General features: G+C 41.6%; 1 protein-coding gene across 3 annotated transcripts in view; it reads right to left on the bottom strand.

Annotated features, from left to right (window-relative positions):
* The window catches only part of FYB2 (FYN binding protein 2), a 98,188-nt gene that overhangs the window by 32,842 nt on the left and 46,620 nt on the right, over positions 1-18,726 (bottom strand). For all 3 annotated transcript variants that reach the window (XM_074376399.1, XM_045519097.2, XM_045519096.2), the window contains exons 5-6: positions 4,714-4,814; positions 1,283-1,317 (exon numbers count right to left, since the gene is read on the bottom strand). In XM_074376399.1, coding sequence (XP_074232500.1) covers positions 1,283-1,317; positions 4,714-4,814 — 136 coding nt within the window. The remainder of the gene's footprint in view (positions 1-1,282; positions 1,318-4,713; positions 4,815-18,726) is intronic.

Raw genomic sequence — 18,726 nt, 5'->3', positions numbered from 1 at the left:
TTGAAGGTTAAAAGATTTAAAAAGAATACTTTCAAGATCTTGTGGTAGCTCACAGAGAAAAAAAATGTGACAATGAATATATGTATGTTCATGTGTAACTGAAAAATTGTGCTCTACGCTGGAATTTGACACAACATTGTAAAATGATTATAAATCAATAAAAAATGTTAAAAACAAAACAAAAAAAGAGAATACTTTCATGCTTTTCTGTTTTGAATAAGATAAACCTTGTTCATTTGGAAAGTTCACTTGTGCAGAAAAATTCATTATTTGCTGATAATGCCAGGTAAGTGAAGCATCTTAATAGATTGTTTCTGCTCTTGTTAACGGGAATAATAATCATTCCTAGTTTTCTATCTATCAAGCCTACCACAAATGAGCAATCCTTTCCAGTAAGCGTTAGAAAAATGAAGCAGAAAGATGAGGGACCTAGACTAAATGTATGCAGTGAGGAAAGAGGAGAACCTTAACTGACCCAGTTAAAACTCCAGGTAAGTGCCTACTATGTGCCGGGCTGCGCCAGGTGCTCACCTACTTTGTCTGACTTAGTGCCCTCAGCAATTCGGTGAAACAAACATTGGTCCCCTTATGTACTGAGCAACTGCTAGTGCAGACAAGGTAACCACAAGGCACGTGCTTCCTGCCCTCGGGGAGAATGTACCATTTTACAGAAGACACAGCTGAAGCTCAGAGAGGGGAAATGCCTGGAACCAACTCTGGCCCTTGCTAATAAACTGTCTACCTGAATTCACCTCTTTTCCGGCTCACAGTGACTTCCGGTGTGGATGCTCCTATTATCACTGCTTTACAAGTGAGGAGATGGAGGTTCAAGGTCACATAGCCAGGAGCTGGGACTGAAGCCCATGATTCTGCTGGGGCCCTAGTCAAGTTGATCAAGTTTCCAGTACCGTGCCCACCGGGAGCCCAGAAAACATGCCTTCAGGGATCTGGTCCTTCTTGTGAGAGCACAGGAATACACAACTGGCTTGTGCCAAGAACTCTCCTCTCTGAAGGGACAGTTATTAAAGGCCAGTTGGTGCTGGCCGCCCTACATAAGGCGCCAGGATTGGGTTAGGACCATCTGCTCCCATCCTGGGACACATTTTCTGTCTCTGCTATTACACAGCTCAGCTATCAGAATCTTAGCAGCTGGGGTCTGCCTCAGAAATCTGGGGAGAACCGAAAACAAAGACCTTTCCTCCCTCATAAAAGAAGCTACTTCAGAGTCAACTCTGCACAATGGTTCTAATTATAAAGCTGGTAAGAAGAGAGGAAACAATACCTTTTGGAGTTCTTCAATTCTAACTTCATACGTTGCTAAAACAGACATGAAAAAAAAATTATCTCAAGGCAGTTTCTTATAGGACCCATTTCTTACAGTACCCGGCATCAAAGCAATTATGGAAGATGGCAGAGTTCAGTTCTCTCAACCTTCAGAACATCCACCGATGGGAGGCTTGCCCATATGGTTTGGGGAATTCTCAGGTCACTGATGATGATACAGTTCTGTGCGGATTTCCAGGATGGAATGCACAATGAAAACATCTGAAACAATTTTCAGTTTCCTTTTTAGTAAATAGATCCCTACTCCATGATTAAGGGAAAGCAGGGCAGTTTAAGCAATCAGAAGGCAAACTGGAAAGGAAAAGGCCGACAACACACACAGTTAACAACGCATTCATAACTTGATACCACTTTTTTTTTTTTTAGCCAAGTGGACGTTCTCCTAATAGTAAGTTTTGCCATCAAAACTTGCTTCCAAGGGAGGACTATAAAGTACAAGTCCCACCGGAAGAAAATGAACCCCACAGCACGCCTGAGTTTGGCTCCAGGAATGTTCTGTTTCCTTAGTACAGCTTGAAAAGAGAAGACTGACCACCAACTAAGGCTCGAATACCTTCTCATTTTCTCAAAGTTCTGTGGATTTTATGTGATGACATGATGCCAAATTTAATCCTTAACCAATACAAGTAGTAGCAAGAATTTGGGTTCAGAGCCCAGACTGGCCACTTCCTACCTGTGGAAATGCAGACCAATTACTTCACTTCTTTGAACCTCAAATTGCTTATCTATGAAACAGAGCCACCTGGTACCTGCCTTCTAGAGGTAATGGAGGGATGTAAAAGAGATGCTATAAGAAATGTGTGCCTACCTGGGGACCAGACATTGTATGGAAAGTGACATGCTTTTTGATGACATCGCTAACTTGATTTTTCTTTCCTTAAAAGTGATCTGTAAGAGTCTTCCTCCTGCCGTCAGTGCATATGCATGCATGATAAACAGAACTTCCCCTGCTCCTCTTCTCCTTCTTGCTGCTGGAGCCCTAAAGCTTTAGTTTACAAAACTGACCAAACAACAACACACATGTGCAGGCCATTATTATTCTATACATTCAATCCATTCATTAAGTAAATGAAATCATAGTTTTCCTCTAGGAACTAACTGCCTGTGATTGCTGACACATGGACTTAAAATTCTGTGTGGATGATTAATAACATGTACTTCCACTCTGGTAAATGTACACTTATTTTCACCTATTTTTGAATCAAAACATTCTACCCTATTACTTGCTTTATAAACATTTACAAAATAACTGCTTATGATGCAATTTGCCTCATTCTTTTTCAAGTATGGATTTATTTTTCAAATTTAAAAAAAGAAAACTAATCATCTTCTCTCGCCCTCCCCCAATCTATTTACCCAGGTGATTCATGTGAATGTTAGAATTCGAGAAGCCGTACTCGTAAGGCTCTTCAGGACACACACACTGCCTTCTGGGGGTGATGGGGCCAGGAGTTCCCCTTCTTATGGCCAGGGTTTTACAAGCCAGATGGGAGAATCTAGACTTTGCCCAGTCTGTAAGAGTCTTTCCAGGAGTTCTTCAACCCCTTATTTCCTGGGGGAAGGGGAGGGAAGTTTCAATGGGTCCTAACTCGTACCCCATGAACTTCCAAACTATGTGCTCCCAGGCGACTAACTTCCCCTCTCAGAGCCTTGGGCTTCTTGTCTGTAAATAACCAAGTTGAACCAGATGATCTCTCTCTAACTCTCCTTCCAGGGAAATGAAACATTCTCCCCTCCCAAGTTCTAATTGCTTTTATTTGTTGTGTTTTCAACGTTTCATCTTGGAACACTTTGCAGTAAAGCCAATGGTGTGTCTTCCTGCTGTGAGAGCTCAGGGCCGAGGCTCCCCTAAGGGATGCCTCTTACACAGCCTGACCTTTCCTCAGGATGGAGGGTGCATCGTTTTGATCAAGAGAAGCGATCTAAATTTTTTTCTTTTTTTTAGTTAAAGTATGGTTAATTTACTGTTAGTTTCTGGTGTACAGCATAGTGATTCAGTTATATATATACACACACACACATGTTCTTTTTCATATTCTTATTCATGAAAGGTTATTACAAGATACTAAATATAGTTCCCTGTGCTAGACAGTAGGACCTTGTTGTTTATCTGTTTTCTATATAAGTAGTTTCTATCTGCTAATCCCAAACACCTAATGTGTCCCTCCCCACCCCCTCTAGTAACCATAAGTTTGTGTTCAATGTCTGTGAGTTTTTGTTTTGTAAATAAATGCATTTGTATAATTTTTTTGGATTCCACATATAAGTGATACTGTATGATATTGTCTTTCTCTGCCTAACTTACTTCACTTAATATGATAATCTCTAGGCCCATTCATGTTGCTGCCAATGGCATTATTTCATTTGGCTTTTTAATGACTGAGTAGTATTCCATTGCATATACTCCAGCTTCTTTATCTAATTATCTATTGATGGACATTTAGTTTGTCTCTATGTCTTGGCTATTACAAACATTCTTGAATAAGAAGCAGCGTAACATTGTGGAAAAAGCACGGGTCTCAGAGGCAGTCTGAGCCTGATTCACACAAAGCCCTACCACATATATCTGTGCGACCATCTCTCTTATCTTCAGTTTCCTGTGTGTGAGTGAGTTCACACAACAGCGATATCATCAGAGATGTACACAGAGGAGCTAACGCAAAATTGCGGCCCACTGTATAAGGTTTAATAAATTCTAGTATCTATTCTAGCACTAATATTTATGCTTTTTTGTACAGAACTGGCTGATTCTACAGGCAGAACAAAGATATAGGACCCTAGAGAAATGCTTTGAGTCCCTGCTTCTTCGTTTTCTTGCCCAAGAGGGTCTCTCTTTCCACAGAAAGGTCCGAGCTCTGCCAGCAATACCAGAGACAGGCAGACTTAGCTCTGATCCAGTGGTCAGCTCCATTAAACGAGTCCTCTGCCCCTATTCAGGCTAAACACAAGGACCTCATTCTCCCCATCTGTTATCTCTCTCTCCACACACAGAGTTAGCAGGGGACTTCGAGACAGACACCACAAGAGAAATGAAGTTTCCACAGAGGGGAAGGAAGGAAAATTAATCTCCCTATCTTGATTCTCCCTCCCACATGTCTACAAAAGGCAAAGCATCTGAGGAGACTGGTGAAGGTGAGAACAGAAAACAGAAGAGGGAAGAGAGAAGGCAGTGCTAGGAGCTGAGAGCGCTGATGCCTGGCCGGATTTATTTCTATTTTTAAGGGACCAGACAAGGGGAAAAAAAATGAGATAGTAAGCAGCATGGCTGTGAATTTTTACACTTACAGAGTTAGCTAGGGGGAAAATACCATTTCTGACACATTTTCATTCCACACAGGGTTACAGCATTAATTGGCTTAGCAGACTTACAATCAGCAATTTCTTCGGCGGTGCACAGGTTAATGGAGTTGCCAGGGTGTCTCAGATATGAAATGGTGGCCTCGTAATTATGTGGTTCTTCCAATTCAGCACTGAGAAGTATGGAGGGGAAAAGGTTACTTAAAGTGAAACATTTTAAAAACATATTTTTTCAAACTTTTTGTATTTTTCCCCCTCATCAGAGAAGTGGTAGGTCAGGCCAATATGGTGACATCCGCAGATACAGAAGGCACAGCGCCCCTACTTTACATACAGAGGGATTCCGGATGAAACATAACTACGCAGAGAGTGACACCAAGGACACATCCCTCACCCAGAAATCAACAAGGTAACGACCCCCAGGGCCAGACCGAGAAACTCACAGTTAAGGAGGTCTGTGAGGACTGCACCCATGGGAAACCGGGATCAAATAAAGAAAGACCCCAGTGACTGGGTGGATTCAATGTCTGAGTCGGAAGTCCAGTCTGAGCCACAGACCTCATCTGAATGGGAAGCTGGAGCTGAGCTATCAGCATAAGGTTCATGGTCCCAAAATGCCACCCCACCTACAAAACTGATTCTGAAAAATAACAGTGCACTCTCCCAGCGAGCAAGCAGGGAAGCTTGCCATCTGGCCAGGGCTGCTGGAGCTGAGTCACCCGTGAGAAGGCAGACATCTGAAACCCAGCACCCAGCGGGGTTTCTAGATGCTACTGTGTACCTCTGAGACACAGCGCCAAACCGCTCCTTAAAGTCCAACTCCCCACCCCCCGCCTTGAAAAGGAAATCTGAAATCACTCTGTAAAGATGCTCCCAGGACCCACGGCATCTACGGTTTTCAAAGGAAAGCATTCCCACTCAAAACAAGCATATAATAAAAAACCGCGTTATCACACAAGGAGAAGAACCACCGTGGGCAGTCAGAAGGGCTAATGAACAGGAGAATTCAACATTAGAATGGCACGAAAGTGACACTGAAATAAGTATGTTTTCAGTGTTCCAAGAAATAAAGTGAGGAATAAAAGCCATTAGGAAAAACAAGAGAGTGTGAAAAAATGTAGATTTAGGGACAGGAGATAGGAGTTACAGAATTCATAAATATAGTTCTTTTATAAAAACTAATTTTTATTGAGGTAGAGTTGATGTACAATCTTATATAAGTTTCACGTGTACAATACAGTGATTCACAATTTTTAAAGGTTATATTCCATTTATAGTTATTATAAAATATTGGCTGTATTCCCTGTGCTACACTATACATCCTTGCAGCATATTTTATACACAGTAGTTTGTACCTATTAATCTGCTACAGCCATCTTGTTCGTCCCCCTTCCCTCTCCCCACTGTTAACCACTCATCTGTTCTCTGCATCTGTGAGTCTGTTTCTTTGTTATATTCACTCGTTAGTTTTATTCTTTAGATTCCACATGTAAGTGATATCATAGATAGTATCTGTCTTTCTCTGTCTGACTTATTTCACTTACCATAATACCCTCCCAGTCCATCCATGCTGTTGCAAATGGCAAAATTTCAATACACGTAGTTCTTGAAATTAAAAATGTGGAGACTGAAAAGTAGAGTAGACACAGCAGAGGAGAGAACTGGTCAGTCAGTTACACTTGAGGAAGTCACCCGGCAAACAGCCCAGAGAGATTAAGAGGTGGAAAATATTAAAAGAGAGTTAACATTAGGGGAAATAGAATGAGAAAGTCCAACATACATAAACTAGGGATTTTAAAAGAAAAAAAGAAAGAGGATGATGAAAATGAGTCAATATTCAAATGACAAAAGTTAAGACTTTAATATTGAAAACAGACATAAATCCTTCTATTAAAGCAGCTCAGTTATAAGAAATCTACAGGTATACCATTTGTAATAAATCAGAATACGTCAAAGAAAACAATGTAGAAGTTGTGTGAGAGAAAAGGCAGATTATCTACAAAGGAACAGCAGTCAGACTGGCAACGGACTTCTCATTAGTAACAGCAGATGGTGGGGACTGCGGGTATCTTAGGGCACTGAGCAAAGATATTCGCCCAGTAAAATCGCCTCCAGACAACCCATCAAGGGTGAGAGAGAAACAAAGATGTTTTCGGAGTACCAGTACATGCACTTCCTGCTCACAGGTCCTTGCTGAAATACATCAAAAGAAATTGAGCCAGTAATGAAGCATCACACAAGAAACAAAGATGAGCAAAGAAATCAATAGAGCTGTTGGTAAATATAAATATTAACTGTAAAAATGACTGGCTTGTAGAAGTGAAAGAAGACAATAGAATTAAACGTTAAATAACAACAGGGAAGATGGTGAAAGCGGGCTGTGGGAGTTACTCTCAGGTACCATCTAGGAGCAGGATAGGGATTTCGATTAACATGAGACTTACTTAACTGTGGACGTCAAAATTTACCTGTAACCACTAAAAGGAACAGAAACAGAATATTTAACTTCTCAACTGGTAGAAGGAGAATTAAATATTAAATGAGAAGGCAGACAAGGAAAAAATGCACATAAGGAACTTCCTTAGTAAATTTAAAACATAAAATATAATGATGAAAAGTCCAAATAGATCAAAAATCCCAATCAATGCACAGAGATTAATCTACTCCAATTAAAATAGAGAATATCTGACTGGATGTTTTAAAAATCTAGCTAATGCTGCTAAAACCCACCAGACAAACCAAAGCTCCCTATAAATGAATGGAGAAAGCAGTGTAAAACAACACTAACCACAAGAAAGCTTAGGCAGGTATATTAATATTAAACCACACTTCAGCATGGCTGATCAAGAACCAGAGAAGGTACCCACCCGTGTGTGCATAAACACACACACACACACTAATTATAGATACAAAAGGGGACAAAACTAAAGATAGTTTTAGGTTTTCAGAAATCTAAGAAAATGTTAAGATCAGCTCTCTGCCAATAAATTTGAAAATTTAGGGAAATCTGGCAAATTAATAAGGAAATAGAAACTGACCATAGTGACTGAAGAACTAGAAAGCCTTATGGGCCAATAAACCATTAAACGGCTGGAATCAACAGTACACAACCCACCTCCACACTCCACCCACCTCTCTCCTTTCCCTCTACCACATCGTCTTAGGAGCAAGTTTTAGCAAAGTTCCAGAGAACAGAAAAAGAGAAAAGCCACCCTACTCATTTTAAGAGGATAGTGTAATTTTGATATGAAAACGTCAAAATGATCAAACAATAAAATAAAAAGAAAGCCCAATTTCACTTAAAAATTTTTCGCCCAAACTCACTGTTAAAATTAACTCGAGAATAACTAAAATTTATTCCAAGACTTAAAGGATGGCTCAACACCAGAAAATCTAGCATTGCAATTAGTCACTTTGAAACAATAAGAAAGAAAAAAACCCAAATCACTTTAATAGAAGCAAAAAATTTCACATGGATAAACTCTCTTAACTGAATTAATCTCCAACAAATATCACACTTAATGGAGAATAAACTTTAGTTAATATCTAAATTCTATTGCGAACTCCTGCAATAGGAAAGAGACAAATAAATCCATAGAAAACTGGACAAAAGGATAAGATAGACATGACAGAAAAGAAAAACTGAATAGTTTATAACCTCCTAGTCAACAGGGAAATGGAGTCGACAATGAGAATTTGGTTCGCAACCACGAGTTTAGCAAGAATCCCAAAACTTGAAAATAATATTGCATTTGGCAAGAACATGGGGAAACAGAAGCTCTTTATAATGGCTTGAGAGTATGAACTGACACAACCATTTGGGAGGTAATTTTTCAATATCTAGTAAAACTGAAGTTCCTTAATTACGATTATTCAACAGTTCTACTTTAAGTAAATAATCTAGAGAAACACGCTTACATTCACCTGGAAATTTATGAGGATGATCACTGGAGCACCATTTGAAAGGGTGAAAGTACAGGACAACTTAAATGTCCCTTAGCAAGAAAATACACAAGTCGTGATACATTCATATGATGAAATACATACAATATGCAGTTATAACAAACAAAGTAACTTCTTGCATCAGCACTGATAGAATAGAAAAGATTTTTGAAAAAACTCAAGTTTCAGGAGGATCAAGTAAGATACTGTTTATGCCAAAATGTAAAATACTGTGATCTTTAACAGAGACGTGAGCTTGTAGCAGAAGAACAAGAACTATCCTCACAGCTGGAGTGGCCTCTGGGAAAGAAGAGAAATGGGACTAGGGAGTGAGATGAAGGGGACGTCACTCGTCTGCCTAGCGAACGAGAAGTCTCTTCTTCATACCGACTGCGGACAGGAGAAGAGAAAAAATGCCCCGTCCGCCTCCCACCTTCACACGGGGGCGCTCTTTTTATTTTGGCATTCTTCCTGATTTTCCCATGTTCCTCTAGATGTCCTAGACAATGAAAAGGTGGGCGTTCTCTCTTTACTTCCCCACCCCAACTTATTCATTCAATCATAAGCCCCTTACACCCAACTGTTTCCCCATCTATGTTTGACCACTCTGGATATTTTAGGGGTTTTTCTTCCCCATCGTCTCTGTAATATTTTAAAAGATGTACGAGTAGTTAGTTCATTTTGCTGACAAGGAAAAATTATGAACTCTAATGCATCAGTAATCTCTCCCCTCACCACTTTGTGCCCCACCCACTGCAGGAAGTAATCAAGAGAAACTTTCTAAAATTATAGTCTATGCCATGTATCTTATGCTCCAGTGGCCTAGCAGTCTCATCGGGTCTATGGTAAATTAACTTTATTAATAAGAAACAATTTGTGGAAATATTGAAAGAAGACGTCTAATCAATTTCTTGGACTACTTTTGTCAGAAATGAATAAATAGCTGGTTTCAGATAATTAGAAAGAATTTCAACAGAACGTAAAAAAAAAAAAAAGGCATCTTTCAGATCGATTGTCTTTAAAGGGAAGCGGTCCCAGGATTAATGTTAAAAGGGAAAAAGAGATATTGTAGGTATATTTAAACTTCCCTCTTTGCTACCTGAGAATGTCTTTTATCTTTTTCCTGGTCCATTAAAGGCAGATATCTGAGATCTACCTTGATTTAATACAGCGTGGGTCAATATAATGGACTTGGGTTGCCGGGAAGAAACAGCTGTATAATTTAAATATATGTATGCTTCAATTTCTTTGTTTCCATATTTATTAAAATATCTGTCCAAAGTCTGTCTCCAGACGGACTTAGAGCTTGAGGTCAGACAGGTCTGAATTTGAATCCTATCTCTTCCATTTTTCTAGTTTTAAAGTATTGAATAAATACCTCAAATCCCCATTTCCTACTGTATGAAATAGTAATAATAAAATCTACTTTAAAGGTAGATATTGAATGAAATATTTGCCCTCTGCATGCAGGCAGTCCAAGTGTGCTAGTCATATTACTATAAAAATAATAGCTTTTTTTAAAAAAATAAGTTTTGAGGTTTGCATTTTGGAAAGTTCCTTTTATTACTGGCGTAGCATCAGGTTTCTAGCTTTTCCGACTTTCTTATAGAAAACCTCTCATAACTTAAATATTGCCTAATAAAGAAAGGAATGCTTCTTAATGATATCTTCAACATTATTGATGTTCCGGAAGAAACAACAGCTCCACAGATGCAGTGAGAATGTTAAAGATGATTTCCAAAAGCAGATATATATTTTCTAATTGTGTTTGGACCCTTGGAAACCTATCTTCTAAATAAATTTTTGAGCAAGTCGTGTCTCTCTGGCTGAAACATGGACTGGTGACCTCCCCTTGTCGTTGTTCCCAGTTGCCGTGTCTACCTCCTGGGCCACGGCCCTCCTTTGGAGAAAACAATTCATCAATCTCAGTATCAGATTGTACATTCTGGGCAAGGGACTCACACAGCTCACTGAGCCATCTGTTCACTCCAACAGTGAGCTTCCCCACGGGTTGGGCACCGTCCTCGGAGTCGTCACATCCACATCCCGCTGGCTGTGTGGCTGGACGGTTAGGTTCTCAGCGCCTCTATTTCTTCATAGTATCCCTGGCAGTTTAATGGGGGAATCCCTGACTTAACATGTGGGAAATGCCTGATTGGTATGTTTCTTTTCTCATCAACTCCTGTGCCACATTACAGGAGAGTGAGTTGAAAAATTTCACTGCAAGACAGTTCTGGAGAATCTCAAGAGCTTGCATTAAGTAGGAAGACTGAGGCTTGAACAGGAAGACCTGTTAGCCCCACTGCTGCACTTGTTTTATTAGGGCTGTGGACCTAAGTTGAAAATCCAGCTTCTTCCACTCATTTCAATGGGCTGCCCGTTCTGGAAATAGGGGGAACTGTAGTAGCTGAGCCAACGGCTGCTCCCTGTGACATTCTACAGGCTCCCTGTGACAAGGAAGGGTGAGACCGTCTGATTTCTCAATTTCCCAGAAGTCCCAAACTGGGAAAGTTCCCATTTCCAATAAATACTTCTTGTAAGACTACTCTCCCCACAGGCTTTGGCCCTAAGAAATTCTGGAATTAAAGAATTAACTCTTGAATCAAATGATTAGTAATTAGACTTGAAAAAAAGAAAAGATCCATTCTATCCAAAATGGATCTCAAAATGCATTCATGCCAGGTTCACAAAAAAACACAAGAAATTTTAAAGGACTTTTTTTCTCTAAGCTATTCCAACTTCTGTCTTCCACATCGTAGATAATGGTGAAAGATAATTAGTGAGGCAGTTGAACAGAATGTTCATAAGGAGACACGGGCTTTGGAAAGACAGGTGTGGGGTTGAATCTCAGCTTTACTTGGCTATGACCCTGGGTGGGTAACTGGACCCAAGTCTCTTCTTCCTTTAATCCTCTCTTTTATGAGGATACGGTAATGTCAATCATGCTGTGTTTAGGGCGGTGCTTGACACAAAGAGCTCACTACTTCCACTGCTACACTTACTACCATTTCCACTGCTCGTCCTCCACACGCCTACCACTGGTACTGCAACGCCTATCACCTCTATCCCCAGTTCTCCTACTTCTACCATTTTTACCGAAAACACACACACATCTGTGCATGTGTATCTTTGTATGTGCTACCTATATTTTATGTATTATATATATGCTTACATATAAGACATATGTACACATGCATATGTATGCCTGATCCCCCTACCGCACGTCTCATAACCGTACTAATTCTACTACGACTTCCACAACAACAGCAACAACAAGCGACAAATACAACACCCCCAACGCCATTCAGCCCTGGGCACTAAGTACTTCTTTGTTTCTAAATCATGATCTGATAACCCAACTGTCTCTATGTGAAGGGCCACAAAAGAATGATGGCTGTGATGGCTAATTTACGTGTCCACTTGACTGGCCACAGAGTGTCGCGATAAATATTCTATCTGGATGTGTCTGTGAGGGTGCTTCCGGGTGAGTTAGCATCTGACTTGGCTCAGTAGAGCAGACTGCCCTCCTAGGCATCATGCAAACTACTGAGGCTCTGAATAGAAGAAAAGGAGAAGGAAGGAGGAATTCGCTCATTTTTTTCTGCCTCACAGATCGAGCTGGGACATGGTATCTTATCTTCTCCTGCCCTTGGACTGGGATGTATACCATTGGCTCCCCTGGTTCTTAAGCTTTTGGACTTGGAATTACACCACTGGCTTCCCTGGGTCTCTAGCTTACGGATGGCATGGGACATTTAGCCTCCATCATTGTGTGAGCCAGTTCCTCATACTTAATGCATAATTAAGTAAATCTTTTATACATAATATATACAGTCTAATATGTAACATATAAATAGATAAAATATATATCTGACTGGCTCTGTTTCTCTGAAGAACCCTAATACAATGACCAAGTAAATGGGGTGGTTGTAGCTGGGAGTTTGAAAACGTAAGTGTGGACATAGGTACAGGGCACAAGGCTCTGTTGATGAAGAGTGCCCAATAAATAAAATCTTTCCTGTTCAGATTAGAAAAACCGAGGCACAATCCACAGTCACAGAGTAGCAAGTGACAGAGCAGAGATCAAAAGCCAGATATGTGAGTCCAGAATCTGGAGCCCCAAACACCACGCTGTACACCATCTCACGAAAGGGAAGTGCTGGCTGAGGTCGAACACAGCGTGGAATGAGAGTATCTTTGGAGGGTCAAACGAGAATCCAGTAAATGGATGCATATAACTGGAACAGTGCCTGCCACTTAGTTAAGCGCATAATAATTATTAGCTGTTGTTACTGCTTACATGTCCTCCTCATGAATGAGATCAATGGTTTTACAATGTAACTTCAGAGTCAGTAACATTACTCCCGAAACTGGGATCACTGTAATAACATATAGCACATTCATGTATACATATGGCAGCTCCCACTACAATGGAAGTCATCAAAGGGGGAGGTCACTGGCATCATAACAGAGAGGACCCCAGAGGACTGAACAAACTGTGAGGCAGAGCTGTAAGGAGAGACAATCTGTGTGCTGAAGATGTGGAAGCACAGAAGCTCGCAGATTCCTCATTCATTAACTCCCAGGCTCTCACTCACTCTTTGACCAAACTCTCTTCGTGCTGTTACATGCGTTCTCTCCTTGGGTCCTCTCAGGAGCACGCTGAGGCATTTTACAGATGAGGAAACTGAGGCTTGGAGATACTCAGTAACTTGCCCAAGAGAGCACCATGGTTAAGTAGCAGGGGTGGGTCTGGAACCCAGGGCTTTTAATTTCTAGTCCATTGCTCTCTCCTCTGAACTGCAGGCCACTCTAGAACCAAGAAGAAACTGAGAAATAAAAAGAATGAAGCCCAGAGGGATGGAGAAGGTCAAGGGGCTTACAAGTGGGTTCTGGATGATGTTTTTCAAAATGTTGTTGGGCTGATCCAGTGGGCTCCCGGATCAGTTCTTCTCTGCATTAGTCATTTATATGGGAAAATGTGACAGGGAAGTTGCTCTACTTCTCTGTGCCTGGCACTGTCACCTGTAAGAACAGAACAGTACTACCTGACCTGTATTTTGAGGTGAAGGCAGGATGGATGGCATCACTGTGAACTTGGGAATGACTCTTTACAAGCCCTCTGCCTTCCACTGAGGCAACCGCGCCGAAGCAGATTCTCAATAATCCAGGGGCAACTTTCACAGCACGGATGAAAAATAAGCCCCAAGCCCTCACTCTCATGATTTAGATCAACTTTTAAAATATCTGACTTTCAAATTTCAGGGTGTTGGCTTTGAGATGGACGCACATCCACCAGCGTTTGTTTCACGGAGTGGGAGACGGGGGTCCCCCTCTGAGCTCACGACCGGCTTTACGGGACCTGCCTCCACGAGACCTTGCTGCAGACAAACCCCGCTACTGCGAACAAACGCCAAACCGACAAAGCGCTGCCGGGTACCAAGTGTTTACAACATTGCTGGGCACTCTGTGGAATTTCAGATCTTCGTCTCAATCCTCACAGCAACCCGAAAAGGTAGGACTGATTGATTTCACCATTTCCTGGGTGAGAAAATGGGAGGCCGAGATATGAAATAACTCTTCTAAGATCACACAGCTCGTGTGGAGCTCAAAATATCAACCCAAGGCTTTGTGACCTCAAAGTCTATGGTCTTATCTCCTTAGAACACACTCCCTGGATCTTCTAATTTTCCAGGATTGCTGTCATTCAATTTAAACATATTTCAGTGATGTAGCTGTAAGAAAGAAGTATTTGATTCTCTCTCTGCTTTCAAAGAACTTATAATTTAGACGGGGGGTGAAATATACCCAAGAATCTGGAAAATAACAAAAACAGACTGTATATAATTGAGTCTCAAGCTAAGAACCATCTAAGTGCACTCAGCCAACATTTGTGGAACTATTATTACATGCTACACCGCCCCGTACACACCCGGCCACTACACGTTCTAATCACATCAAATCACCTGTGGTTCCTGAACACACCAGGATGCTTCCCGCCTCTGTGCTTTTGCATGTGTGGTTCCTCTGCTGGTAATATCCTTACCTCCTTTTCACAAACTACCACTTACTCTTTATAACACTAATTAAGTATCCTTTTCTCTGGTCCTTCTATAATCCATTCTCCACAGTGGCCAGGATGATCTTTTAAAAAGATAACTTAGACCCTGTCACAATCCTGCTTAAGACCCTCCAGAGACTTCCTACAATTCTTTTTTTTTTTTTTAATAATTCTTTATTTTTTATTGAAGTGTAGTCCTTGTGCAATGTTAGTTTCAGGTGTACAGCAAAGCAGTTCAGCTCAGAGACTTCCTATGATTCTTAATTAAAAACAACAGTGAAGCCATCAAATGTGTCACCTCCATCATCTCACTCCTAGCAACCTCTCCAAACTCCTGTGCTGTCACCCTCTCCCTCAGTCAGTACACTCTCAACCGCAGTGGTCTCCTTCTGCCCTGCTCCCTCCTACCCCGAGGACACTGCAAATGCTGTTCCTGCTGCCTGGAATGCTTCCGTGTGGCCAGCTGCCTCTCAACCATCAGGCCTCACCTTGTATGTGTGGACCAAGAAAGTCGCTGGCCATGTCAATAAACAAAGGATGTTGCAGGCTGTCAAGCCACCAGCCACTGCAGCGACCCGCTGAGGGGATTCAGGATGGAGAAAGACTGGGTACTGGCCTGGAACAGTTAAGGTGCACATCAAAGGGATGGTTTCAGTGAGCCCAGACTCTTGCATCTTCCCCCCACACAGAAAAGTGCTAAATTCATTAACTTGAGATGTTTGGTTTTTCTTTCGTTTCAGCAGAAGTCTTTTGATGTTCAACTACCTGGTTTGTTTTTCCAAAAACTCCTGTATACCCTGGCTCCTCCCTTACCTCTTCGGAGCAGTCCCCCAGAGCTATCTGAAAGGATGTCTCCTGGGCTTAAATCCTCAGCAAGTCCGCCAAATCAAACATAAAGGTTTTCCTTTTTTTTTTTCGCCCCCCGTTCAACAGATATCACCTTCAAAAGAGTCCTTCTGCTATGTTTTCTCAGTAGCCCTCTTCCCTGCCTGTTCCTGTCCACCATAACCCTCCCCCCTTCTTTATACCATTCTTCGTAGCTGTCACAATCTTTAGACTATTTCATTTCTTTTTTACTAGTTTATCTCTTTTACACTGTGTCACTCACTGCTGGTCCCCAGTGACTAATACAGTGCCTGGCACGTTACAGGGTCCCAGTCACCTGGATCCTCCTCTGACGCTCACAGAAATACTGAGAACTTCTACTAGGTGGGTAGGTGGATGATGTCCCATCACTCATATTTTCACTGCACTCCCCTCTGTGCCAGGCATATACCTGGGGCTCAATAACATTCACTGAATGAATGAACGAACAAAAGAACAAATGGGTGAATCCCGCATGATGGAAAGGAGTCATCAGGTAAAGATCGGGGAGAAGACCACTCTACACAGGAAAGAGCCAGTATTCCTGCCTGCTAAGAACACACTTGTTGTGTTTGCAGAGAAGCCCAGAGGCCAGTGCGCTGACGATAGTGACCAAGGGGGAGAGGGGGTGAGGAGGGCGGCAGAGAACGGCCCAAACATAGATGACCTTCCTGGCCCTGCGAAAGAGTTGGGATTTTTAAAATTTTATTCTAAATGTAAAATGGGGGTGAAGTGCTCAGTGATTCATTTTGATCCAGTAACTATTTAATTCAAAGTGTAATGGGTCCCCAGAAGAGGCGGACGAGAGGAGATTGCCTTGAGGGCTAAAATAATAAGGATAAGCTTGGTGGCAGAGAGTGTCACTTGCTCGATGCTCAACTGACAAAGAGCAGAGGAAGGAGAGGATTTCAGGGGAATCTGCATCTTCACGAGGCAGGAGCCCTGACATGATATATAAGGGAAAATGAAGGCTCAGACTGTCCTAATTATTTAGCTTTCTTTAATATTCGAAGGCTATGATATTGCATGTGCAAATCAATTCAAAATATACAGATAGCAGAGTCTTGGAATGTTTTCTTTATTTATATAAAAGTTCATAGAAGGTAGTATCATTCTATCTGTCCATCCTTCTCGCCATTAATCTGTTTATCTGTCACTCCAGTGGTCCATCACCTACTTAATCAGTGTATCATTATTACTTGCATGGCTACTTCCTGGGGAAACAAAGGTGACAAGGACAGATGACCCTTTTCCTTCTCAGAGTTTACAGTCTAACAGAGGGTCCCCAAAAACCCCTCGTGTAGAAAAAATTCCGAGACAGGACAGTGTAGCTGAAAATCTTCAAAAACACATGGTCCTGAGTTGACACCCTGGAAAAGCTCTGTATTCTCCTGTATTTTAGGGCACGTTATGAAATGTCTCTGAGTTCTTGGTTTATCCTCTGCAAAATGGGAATATTGATTTTGCCCTTTTAAAAATGGTTCTGGGGCTCAAACGAATCTAACAGATATAAGGGCCGAGCAACACCCAGCACTCAAAGGTTAGCTTCCACTCAACTTTTCAGAACAAATCCGCATCCAAGAACAAGCTCCAAGTCTGCAGCCTGTGATGATTTCTCCCTCCATCATGACCTTTCCCTCATCAACTGAACACCACTACAGAGAAAAGGCAGGGCTTGGCTCCAAATGATTTCCCACCTTAGCCAAGCCCCCAGTCAGCCTCCCTCACACAGCTGTTCCTGCAAAGAGAAAATGACATTCAAGAACATGGAGAATGTGCCGGGTCCCTCTGCAGAGCAGGCCACCAGTCTATTAAAACTAGCCCTCTCTTGTCATGGGTACGGGTCTCTCACAAATCCTTAGGCAGCCCAGGGGTGGTGGCGGACCCGGGAGTGCCCTGGAGCAGGGCTGACCAGTCAGACCCTGGTACTGCCGATCCAGCTGCATCTTCCTCCGCTCCTTACCCTGACTCTATGGGCAGAGTCCACTAACCACTTACATCATGGGGTGGCTGCAGTTGGGAGTTAGAAAATGGAAGTGTAGACAGAAGTATTAGGGCACAAGGCTTTGACTCTGAAAAGTGCTTGATAAACAGAATCTTCAGGTGATTAAAAAAATTGTTTTAATGGAAGTAGGGGGGGTTGAACCCAGGACTTCATGCATGCTGCTGAGCTATATCCACTCCCCAGGTGATTTTTTTTTTTTTTTTAAAAAGGAGGACTACTTAAAAACATGAAAGAAGAGAAAAAGCCTAAATAAATCCACCATTCCATCAACTCTGCCCTGTGAAAGGCAGGCCGAACAATGGCCTTGGCGTGCTCCTGAAGTCCAATTAAAAAGGGCTAATAAAAAATTAGTGAAGGGGCTTGTGCTGAAGCCGCCTGAATGTTCCGGCTCTAAAAATGAATAAGGAACTGGCTTTCTAAAACACTCTTTCTTGAGGGGGTGGGGAGGGATAAATTAGGAGTTTGGGATTAACAGACACATATTACTATATATAAAATAAACAACAAGGACCTACTGTATCGCACAGGGAACCATATTCAATGTCTTATAATAACACAGAATGGGAAAGAATCTGAGAAGAAAATGTATGTATGTATGTATGTATGTATATACATAACTGAATCACTTTGCTGTACACCTGAAACTAACATGGGAAATCAACTATAATAAAAAATAATAACTGTAAATGGAATGTAATTTTTAAAAGTTGTGTAGAAAATTTAAAAGATCTTTCTCTTTACAGCACCTACCACACTAGTCAAAGAAGGACAACAGCTGCATTCTGTTTGGCCACAGTGTCGTTTCTTTATTATTATCATTATTTACTTGGATGCCTCAGGGAAGGCATTTATCTCCCAGGATCTGTTCTTCCCCGCCGTCGTCTAACACGGGTCCTGGATACAGTCACACAGCCTGCCCAGCCCTGGAAGGCACTTGTGCTTCCCACGCTGCCTGGGGTAGAAATATCCAAAACACAAATACAGAAGCACGTTCCAAAGTATTAGGTTGAAGGGGACCATCCAGAAAATTCCTAATAGGCTTCTATTATCTTTAAAAGACTATTATCAAGGTGAAAATACAAAATTAAAAGTTTAGGAGTGAATATGGTGGACTCCCGAACAGACCCTCATGTGAGAAATATTGTACTGTCTGAATCTTTTTTATTCCTGAAATAAACAGGCTCTCCCTTCTTTAATGTCTGAGTCAGAGATG

This window comes from Camelus bactrianus, chromosome 13 (assembly GCF_048773025.1).
Source record: "Camelus bactrianus isolate YW-2024 breed Bactrian camel chromosome 13, ASM4877302v1, whole genome shotgun sequence".
Taxonomy (NCBI): Eukaryota; Metazoa; Chordata; class Mammalia; order Artiodactyla; family Camelidae; genus Camelus; species Camelus bactrianus.
The sequence above is the reverse complement of the archived record's forward strand: the minus strand, read 5'-3'. Positions and strand labels throughout refer to the sequence as shown.